General features: G+C 36.0%; 1 protein-coding gene across 4 annotated transcripts in view; it reads left to right on the top strand.

Annotated features, from left to right (window-relative positions):
• The window catches only part of LOC136039927 (uncharacterized), a 125,033-nt gene extending 115,680 nt beyond the window's left edge, over positions 1 to 9,353 (top strand). For 3 of the 4 annotated variants that reach the window (XM_065723913.1, XM_065723915.1, XM_065723912.1), the window contains one exon: positions 5,446 to 9,353. In XM_065723913.1, coding sequence (XP_065579985.1) covers positions 5,446 to 5,681 — 236 coding nt within the window. In that variant the 3' untranslated portion in view covers positions 5,682 to 9,353. The remainder of the gene's footprint in view (positions 1 to 5,445) is intronic. The other variant, XM_065723914.1, reaches the window with a different exon arrangement.
• Positions 9,354 to 10,623: the final 1,270 nt, after the last annotated feature.

The following is a 10,623-nucleotide window of genomic DNA, read 5'->3' as shown; positions in this document are numbered from 1 at the left end:
ATAATCTTCAATAATTTATCCCTAACTTTACAACCAATGTACTAAAAAGAACTCATTTACCACACTATCAGCACCTATGGTCTTATTATCTTTAATCTTTTTAGTACTGTTTCTTAAGTTTTTCTCGCAAAATCATTTTTCCTTCACTTCCAAAGTGCCAAAAAACTTTCTACATCGTTTCCAGTACCTTTGTCATGATCTGCCTAAAACTCTTCAACTCTTTCCTGATCATATCGATGCCCCATTCCTAGCTTAACTGGGACAAGTCCAGATTGACTATTTCCTCTCAATTTTCTAACACGCTTTGACAGGCTGACGAAGACTTCTTAATTGTTTCCCAAAGGAATCGTCTAAGGATAGTGTTAAGGGCTGGTTCGACTGACCTTATATAAAACATTAAGTTCTGTGATATTGCTTGTATGCCCTTTGAAAACCTGCATGCACATATTTTTTTTGTCCAACCTAAACTCCTCCTAAACTTTCCCTAAAAGTTTCACCTTAATACCCTTAGTGTCATTAGTTATAGTAACTGTACTGGTAGTACTAAGAATATACACATAGTGCCTTCTGGCTACTTCACAATCCCCCAAAACTTATTCTTAAAGGTCTGACTTATTAATATAATTTGTTCTTCAGATATTGCTGTGTCACCTTTTTGAAAGTCCACACGCTCATAATTTGTTTTGGTTTAGTCCAATATCCGCCTAAATATTCCTTACAAGCTTCACCTTAGATTGCACAGTCTCAGCTTAATACCATCAACCGTTCTTGAAGTATTTCTGATACGTCCGCTTGACAACCTGTGTGGGCATAATTTGTTTTGAGTCAGTTCCATTTAGTTACTGTATATCCCAAATTTTTCTCCTTAATATCCTTAACCTTAATAGCAGTAGAAGTAGTATTAGCAGTAGAATTAATTGTACTAGCCTAAGCTTTAGTGGCAGTAGAAGAAATAAAAGTAGTAATGATAGTAACAGCAGTAATAGTATCAGTAGAAGCAGTAGTATTAAGATGAAAATATTGTCTTTTGGTTGGTTCAGCAGTAACAGCAGTTTCAGTGGTAGTGTGCACATATTGCCTTTTGGTGAGATGATCTTCCCCTTTAAGCATTCTCTGAAAGTTCCAACTTAATACACAATCAGTTCTTGAGATACGCTATTTTGACAATTTGCTTGCACAGAGTGTCTTTTGATTGGGCTCGGATTTCGCCTCAAAACTGTTAATAGATAAGTCTGGTATTCGCAGTAGCGGTATTTGTAGTTTATTGGTAGCATGTGAATATTACCTTTTTTTTATCATATCCCTTATCATTTCCTGAATTTTCCAAAATAATATCCTCAGTTATCACAGTGTTACACCCTTTTGACAATCTTTATGCACACAGCGTGTTTTGATTTAGTTCAAAACGTTCTTTGAAAGGCTCTCCTGAATGCCCTTCGTCTTCTTGGAATGTAAAGTTCAAACATGCTTACCTTTCTCAATAACATATACTGTGTGTAAACAATGAAGGAATTGCCTAGCTTACAGCCCTTGTCCTCAGGACGGTGGAGAAGTTGACATCCCCAAAGACATAATTACTGGACCTTTCAAAAAGGCTGAACAAAATAGATTTCTTCAAATTTTGATTGAATATATTCTGGCGAATGATAGGCTTGGGGGGGGGGGGGGGGGGCTGATTGCCCTCCATCCATTTTTGAGTATTAAAAAGGACACTAAAACTTCCGACCTCCAATCAAATGAGCTGCATCTGATCCAAAGCTTATATGACCACCCGGTCCCGAAAAACCTTATATGACCCGGGGTATAACTTACAACCCTTGCCTATGTGCTCTGGGGGATTGTGTCCACCCTAAAGACATTGCTATATGATTTTTGGACTAATGGTAACAAAATGGCTATCTCATAGTTTCAATTGAACGTGTTTTGAGAAAAAAGGATGTCAGGGAGGGGGGCTAGCTACTCTTCGTCATATTTGACTCTTAAAGGGAACTAGAACTATATATTTAAAATTAAATGAGCCTCTTCTAAAGGTCACACGACCACTCCTTTAATAAAAACATGATTTGCCCTTGAGGCATAACTTACAACCCTTACCTCCTGGACTCTGGGGGATTCCGTCCACCCCAAAGGCCTTATGATATGATCTTGGACAATTTTTGAACAAATGGCTATCTCAAAATGTTTATCGTATACATTTATGGAAAATACGACGTAGAGGGAGGGGGCGGCTGTCCCCGATCACTTCGACTCTTAAAAAAGGAACTGGAACATGTGATTTCTAATCCAATGAGCCCCCTCCGCAGTTTATACGACCACCCTTTCTATAAAACACCTTAAAAGCCCCTGGGGCATAACTTACAACCCTTACCCTGAGGGCTGTGGGGAGGTTGTCATCCTTAAAGACTTAATTCCGGACCTTTTAACTATGTTGATTAATATGGCTACCTCAAAACTTTGATTGGGTGTGTTTTGGGAAAAGATGGGTGTGGGAGGGTGGCTAGTTGCCCTCCAACCACTTTCGACTATTAAAAGGGGCACGACCCCTTCAATTCGGAATCGACTTGGCCTTTTTTGAAAATTCTACTACACAAATTTCTATAAGAATAAAATTGTTACACGAGGTTTTGGGGGATATCCACCCTCCGATCACTCTGAATCTTAGAAGAGGCACTGAAACTTCTAATTACCAATTCAATGAGCCTTCTCACCCTTTCTTTGTAAACCTTATTTGCCCCCAGGGGCAAAACTTGCAATCCTTGCTCTGAGGACTGCGGGGGGGGGGGTTGTCATCCTCAAAGCCATAATTTCCGGACCTTTCAAATATGTTGAACAAAATGGCGATCTAAAAATTTTGATTGGGGTTTTTTGAGGGAATAGTGGGCGTCGTGGGAGGGGGTTTATTTGCCCTCCAATCACTTTCGACTATTAGAAAGGGCTCTAGCCGTTTCAATTTCCAACTGAATTGGCCCTTTTTGAAGTTTCTACCACAAGTTCTTCGATGCGAAGTGTCCTGGTCTAAGACCAAAAATTAATACATTATACTCACATCGCTCTTTACTTAGGCAGCGCTATTGCGCTGCCAGTGAAAAGTGCAGAGTATCAGTGGTATTAGTATATGCCCCTGTAGAACTGACTGATGCAGATAGTAGTGACTCAGATGAATTTTACTTACAGCTACAGGAACAAATTGATAGGATCCCTGGCAAAATATTGTATTTGATTAGGGGAGTTTAATGCCCAGGCTGGTAGAAATGGGTATAGTTGGTATCCTGGCCTAGGTAAGTTTGATATAGGAAAAGAAAACAGAAATGATTATAGAAATGCTTTAGAGAAAGTCCTCCATGTATGGTATACCAGATGAATGCATTATGTGGTTAGTGCTGTGTACGAGAATAACATTGCTGGGTAGAAAATGGGTTAATTAGAAATGGTAGGAAATGATGTTAGTAGCTAGTTTCGTATTAGATCAGAGGTTGTCCTAAGGAGCAAAGCAAAGGCAATAAGAGAACACAGAACCAATTGGGAAAGTAAAACTTTCCTAGGCTTAGATTATGGTAATGATTTAAGCATCCTAGATGAAAATGCTATCAAAATGAAGGAATTTTGGATGTTTTGAGAGTTCAGGGTGCAAGAATAGGTTTGAAAATTAATATTCAGGAGACTAAGTCGCTAAGACTAGCAATAAGTGAAGTGAAGGTGATGTTGGATAACGAGAAGATCGATCAAGAGTACAGCTTTACTTACCTAGGTAGTGGTTTCAGTAAAGACGGTGGATGCAGTGAAGATGTTAAAAGTAGATAGCCAAGCCCTGGGTGAGTTTCACAGTTAAAAAAAGGTTCTGAAGAATTGGTTCTGAAGGGCATTGAAGTTTGTGAAGCAAATTTTCATTGGAAACTATAGTAACGACAGCGATCAAATATGTTTCTGAAGCCCCGGAGCTCTGAAAGATTTCAGGAGGATTTGCTTGTGGTGTTCAGAGACATTGCCTACGGATTGTTCTGGGTATACGTCTTACTGACCATGTTTTTACCAGTATGGTTTTATCTTGCTTTCTAGGGTTATAATGAAAGAAAGGTGTAGATGCCTCGGATGCGGATTTCGAATGAAGAATGATAGATTGTCAAAGGTAGTCCTTGTCAGCCAACCATCTACGGCCAAACAAAAAGCAGATTTGTCCTCGTATGGAGATGGAAGATGTCGTAAGGAAAGATTTAAAGGAACTGGTACTTTTTGAGAGGGTGTAAAGAGGGAGGTTTTGAGTAGATTAGGATGGAGGAGGAGCGTGTGTAGCTTTGTTAGCCTCATGTGGTTTGGATCTGCCGTGATTTTCAACTGGTGGTAGTAGTTTAAAAAAATGTCACTTGCATATTTTTGGGGTATGGGATGTCCCCCCCCCCTAACGAAGGTTTCTTCCCCCCTAACGAAGGTTTCTAATCGATATCTATTAGGGTATGAAAATCGATGTTTTTGTTGTGTTTGTTTTGTTTTATTCACTGTTTTGGAAGTTATAATGCTAAGTAATACAGAAAGCGGGGATTATTACCTCTACAGCCAAGTGAAGACGGTGTTGAATTGAGTGGTGGTTTAGAGTCGTCAAAGCTCAGAGATTAAAAAAGTAAATGGAAACTACAGATGTCATAGTGTGCAGAAGAATTATAAGAGTTAATGGTTAGCTGACAGTAAGTTTGAATTGAATTAGCAAGTGTTCGTTGAATTATTTGAGCAAATGTTGGCTCCCATGTGGAGCTCGAAGACTCCGCTCTTGTTCAGTCGTCCAAATTGAAAAGATATTCATTTATATTTAGATATTATTCAAACTAGACGTATAAGTTACTAGGTTGTACAGAAATTACTTTTATAAATTTTCTGCAAACTGGTAACTGAATCCACAATGAAGTATATAGCCATTTTGTAGAGCTCAGCAGCCAAAAGACTGAATATTTCCATTAGGAGATTAGAAAAGTTCATTGAGGGATACAATAAAGTACCATGTTAAATTTTGCTGTTGTGAAACTGCTCCAAATTTGCTGAATTGATAGGTATTAGCTCAGCCGGGAAATCTATCTAGTCTCAAGTTATATCATTACCAAGATATCTGATTATAGATATCTCTGGTTTCTATCAAGACCAAATTCGCATGGATTAAGGCTACAGACTTGTCATTCTACTGTTGTTGTTTTTTTTTTTACTGTTTTCTTCTTTCTTGTGTTATATCACCTTCCTTGTTTATACGTTCTGTGTCCTCCCTTATTTTGGTTTCCAGTTTTAATTATTGACTTATCTAGGCTTCGTCTTTAAAACCAAAACCTCTAGGCACCGTTTTCGTTTAAGTTTTATAAGTTGAAAAGTGGGAAACAGTAACCAAATTTGTGACGTAAAGGTAATGCCATGTCAAGTGGTGCCACTATTTTGAACAAGAAGACAAGCTCATTTTTTCTATTCTAGGAAAAAGTACGAGTCATGACAGTATAATGTTTGCTGAAGAAGGGGTTTCTCTTGTTGAATCTCCCAGCAATAGTCAAAATCTGCTTGAAGTGTCCTCATATGAGAAACAAGGCTCAAATTTAACTTTAGTTTCATCACCAGTACGACTTGACACTGACTCTCTTCGTTTGGCGTCTTTGGAAGATTTGAGTTCCATGGCAGCTGAACCTGAAAAGCGTTTTGACACCCCTGTGTAATTGTTATTGTCGATTTGTATAACTGTTTATCATTTCAATCTGACTCTTTATCATACATTGACGTGATTATATATGTGTGCGCTTTTTTTCTGAAGCAAAATGGCTCGCACATGACCCATTGTTAATGTAGCAAAATGTATTACTAGTTTTGTGGAAGGGACATGCTTTCTTTCATCCATCTCTCTTACTTTTCTGTCTTATGCGCTGTCAGCAATTTCCCACTGGACTGTTGAAATATTTTACAGCCTAATAATTCATACTCATTAAAATGAATATAGAAAGATAGGTGACTAATCTGTTTTTCAATTTTTCTGTAATTTCCTGTTGTTCCTCTGAAGTTCCCACAACTACGCTCTTTTTTGGTTTAGCTTTTATTTGCAACGGCCTAGTCACCAGTCATGCAGCACAACCGTTGAAATCAGAACAGTCAGTGGCCTTAGCAAAAGAGCTAACAATATAACCCGAGCAGTATCAAAGTTTTTGTAATAGATAAAAAGAGACCCTCTAACTACTTGCAAGTTGAATAACTTCTTGTGAAATGAACTTTTTTCTTTCAGTCTATAATAAATTCTTGAATATAACTAAAAAACTGTTTGTTTTTGTGTGAAAACTCTACTTTGTGGATCCAAGGTGGTATGAAATTAAATGAATGTGTCTTCGGATACTCCATTGTTACTTGTCTGATTACTTATCATTAGCAATTGACGAGACGTAAATGACGTCAAAGGCTAGTAGGATTACTTTTTGAAACGATCTGCGTTAGTTTTCGAAATAGTTATTCTTGCTAACCCTGTAGAATGCAGGATAACTGAGAATGAGTAACGTCATATATAAACGAAAACATAATATTTTCAAAAATGGACATTTAAAAAATTATATCTGGAGACAAAAAGGGACAATTGTGAAATTTACGTACTGCATCTGGGGAAGTTAACATTAAGCGAATAATAGCATAAAGAATGCTCGGACGCACTCTTAATTATATCTGACGCTGAAAATGATTTTCGATTTAAAAAGAGGTGTTGTTATGCCAATACAGATTTGTCCATTCACTTAACCAAAAGTTCTAAAAAGAAAAAAACTTTGAGGAGTTAGTTTTTATAGAATTGTATAATAAAAGACCCCATGTTAGCTATTTCTGTTCAACATTAAACTGTATTTTTTTTAACAAACGAAATCGTGATAACCTGAGAAAATGTGTAATTGTATTCGGTAAGTGTTCTGTTGCAATAGCAACTGAGTTGTTAGGTATCAATTAAATTAACTGTACAAAAGAAACGACTGGGGCAAGTAGTAAACATACAAATTACTGATCTCGCTGTAGCGTACCAATCACCAGATTAAAAAAAAAAAATTAGAATTTTGCTGAATAGGTTTGTGTATTTGCGCCGGGAGATCGTTTATAAACAGAGTACTTTAAAAATTCAGCGGCCAAAATGTGTTTTTTATGATTGAAGGATATTCTATCAATCAGTCATTTCATTAATATTAAAACACTATCACAAACATAATACGGTAATAATTCCAATGTCCTTCTCAATTTTATTTGAAAGTAAAAAATCTAAGAATCAAATACTATGGTGCAAGGTCTCAAATCAGCTCTAAAGTTGGATTAGTTTTTCTTCTGAATTGCCGCATCGTATTTGTTCATTTATGCTAGGATTAACATTAAGATCTTTTATGAAACCTTTATCATTGAATTCCTCATCTTTTTCTCTTTTTTTAGACAGTATTTCACGTATCATTCTTTCCGAACGCTTAAAGGTACAGCATAAAAAGAGAGCTAGTATTTTGCATTTAAGCGACTCAATGCTATTGTTTCATTACGACAATAGAGTCCAATGTTAATGCTACGCTTGTAGAGTCGCGCTCTGGTAGAGCGCATTCTAGTCCTTGTCGATAAAGCCCGCCAATTCTGCCAAGCATTATTATAACGCTTTCTCGACCACTGGGTACTCTGGTAGAAGCTGCTAATGGACACTCCTGAAATTGCAAACAAAGCTGCTGGAATAGCTCATTAACCGGATATAAAGGCTCCAAGTCCCAACAATTTTTCATTACTTCCCTTTTTATGTGTAACAAGTAATTTAATGGACATTGAACTAAGCTACCCTATTTAGAACAAAATGCATTTATTACAACTTTATTTAATAAAAAATTATTCAATGAATAACTGCGTAATAAATAATTACTTAAATTTATAAATACTTAAATGTGTAATGTCATGCAGGGGTGGTATTCCTTATTTTTAGCAGAATTCTATGGCAATTTACAACTTGTATTTTCTTTTTTTAATTCCCTTTTATTTTTAATTCTTATAAAGTAAATATGAAAACTTCTTTTAATGGAATGTCCTTGTAAAAATACTAAGTTTCTTAGCCAATTAGTTGAAGTCCTAGACAAAGTAAAAACTGTGCTAAGTATTCTGGATTCCTAAACATTTAGATGGCAGTACCATTAACCAAGATTGCAAAATGATAATTTGGATTGCAAAATTTGGCCTCTCAGCACCCATCTGCATTAAAAAAACTCTTTCTAGCGACAGTTGTGATTAACTTTTAACTATTCTGATTTTATTTTGGAAGACTTTAGTTTTTGAATCGACGACTGCCAACCGGACTTTCCCATTGTCGAACCGAACTGCATTTTCATAATATGGATTATTGTTCAACTGACATTCAAGATTGTGAGTTTATAAGTTGGATTGTTGATTTTCTTTGTTTGGAGGTCTTGGATTGTGCGTTTGTAATATTTTCTGTTCGAAAATTTTCATTTTGACAATCGAATTTTATATGCTTCTTAGTTACTCTGATAATCCTCAGTATCTTTCAAAAATCTGCCTTTTCAGCGGAAATCGTCTTGTATAGTAGATTATATCAATCCTGGAGCATTATTCAGTTTCAATTTTTGAAAAAAGGGAGTTTACTGGGAACATCTTTAGCGTAACGACTTCGATGTATAAGATAAGTTAAGTGAGGGATCCATACGGCACCCATGCTGGTGACATGAAGACAGCAGCACTTAGCTTGGATGATCCAAATAAGATGTAACTGGTCTCTGTGTTCTAGCTAAGGGTGCGCAAATAGCTTGGTTGGTGTTTATATACGAGGTGGCTCATACATTTTTATGGCACGAATTTATCTAATCATAATACCCGTAAAATCTGTTCTTTCTTTTCTTTTTGTGTTGAACAAGTACTCCTTAACAAGTATTTTATCCAAGGACCATGATGCCATTTTTGACATTAAATTCATATTTCAGCAAATCAAATTTTCGGATTACCGGTATTTTAATGAAACTGTTTTTATTTTATATTTAATGAAACACTTTTGATTAGTATTGCCAAATCAGGTTTTTTTTTCTTTTTTTTTTGTCAGGGTTAAAGCAGAAGCTGCAAAGTTGCAAAGAGCGAACCACGGTCCGTAGTCGGTTTTAACGTTGAATGTATTTTTACAATTTCCATTAAAGAAACTGTTAGGGATAAATATTTGTCACGCAATAGTGTTTTAAAATAGCAAAATTTATTCAGGTTCAGTTGTGCAATACCTTCTTAATTGAGATAAGAAGATTTTGAGAGTATTAAAGGTTTAGGTCTATTGAGTCCTTGACTTCCATATTTTTTTGTAATTGCTATTAAATCTGTTTTCGTAATAAACTGAAGTGCTTTTAAAATACTACGGTTGCTGTGGGTTAGAGTTTGCTCTTTACTAGGTTGGAGAAGATACTGCTGCAACGATAATGTGAAGCCTATTTCAGGTAGCACAAAGGTTTTGCAATGGGTGTTATGATGAAAGCAAATATTCAGCTGCCAATTTCAGGTGAGCCTATATGCTGTTTGTTTTGTAATTGTGGATTGAATCTAATGGAAATATTGGTTTAGTGCTCGCGACTAAAAAGTTACAACACATCTGTAGTGATTATGGCAGAATTCTTTGAAAGTTGTATGGCTTCCTAGTTACAGTATGCAGTGGATGAAGTTTTGAGGCTTATTTTCCTTTAGTATGCACTATAGTACCTCACACCAAAAATAGGTTTTTTTTAGTCATTTTTAGTTATTATAGTACCGGACTTATTTAATATCTTTTTCTTGATTAGCTGCGTAATACTCGTTTAACTCTTAGTCTCCCATTATTTTTGCCTTTTCTATTTACTTTATGCTTTTTACTATGCTATTTTTTTTTGAAGATTGTATACAACTATGAAATTGTGAATTAATAAAGTTTGTTTTAAGTTGAACGACTTCCTCATTTGTTATCTTCTTGTACCAAGAATAGTACGGAACTAACGAACGTTCACACAAACGAAAGCTTGTAGGTTTATCTCGCAAAGATTATATGTGAATGAACTGTCGCCTGCACTTTTCGTGCGAAAACAACTAGTAAGACAGATGACTTTTTTCATTTATTACCATTTGTGTGTTCATAGACAAATATCATTCATACTATTGGCTTCGAGATGATGTAATAGCTGGTGTCCAAGGCTACTGACTTACTCAATTGAGCTTGCTAAATTCTTCTGCACGGTCACAAATTAAATTAAAAAAAAACACAAGTTTTTTCAACCGAAAGTAAGGAGCAACATCAAACTTAAAACAAACAGTTTCATATGCGTGATAATTTCTGTTCGTTTTAAGTTTTGACGTTGCTTCTTACTTTCAGTTGAAAAAACTTGTTTTCTTATTAAATTTCTGATCGTTTTTTTTTAAATACCGGGAAATCCGGCTCTCTTTCCATGAAAAATTCTAGTAGTGTGTATTATACGCCACTCACTCAAGCTTACGATGTGCAAAACATGAGAACAAACCGGTTTCTTTGTTAGTTTCTTCGTTACTTTAGAAAGAAATTTGGGCTATATGTTTGCACAATAGGGGGGGGGATAAACTATATTGGGTATGCATGCAAATTGTGCTAGGTACAATTATTCTGCATATGAAGTAAGAATT

Source organism: Artemia franciscana, chromosome 20 (assembly GCF_032884065.1).
Source record: "Artemia franciscana chromosome 20, ASM3288406v1, whole genome shotgun sequence".
Lineage (NCBI taxonomy): Eukaryota > Metazoa > Arthropoda > Branchiopoda > Anostraca > Artemiidae > Artemia > Artemia franciscana.
Note: the sequence above shows the minus strand (reverse complement) of the source record. Positions and strands in the feature narration are given on the sequence as shown.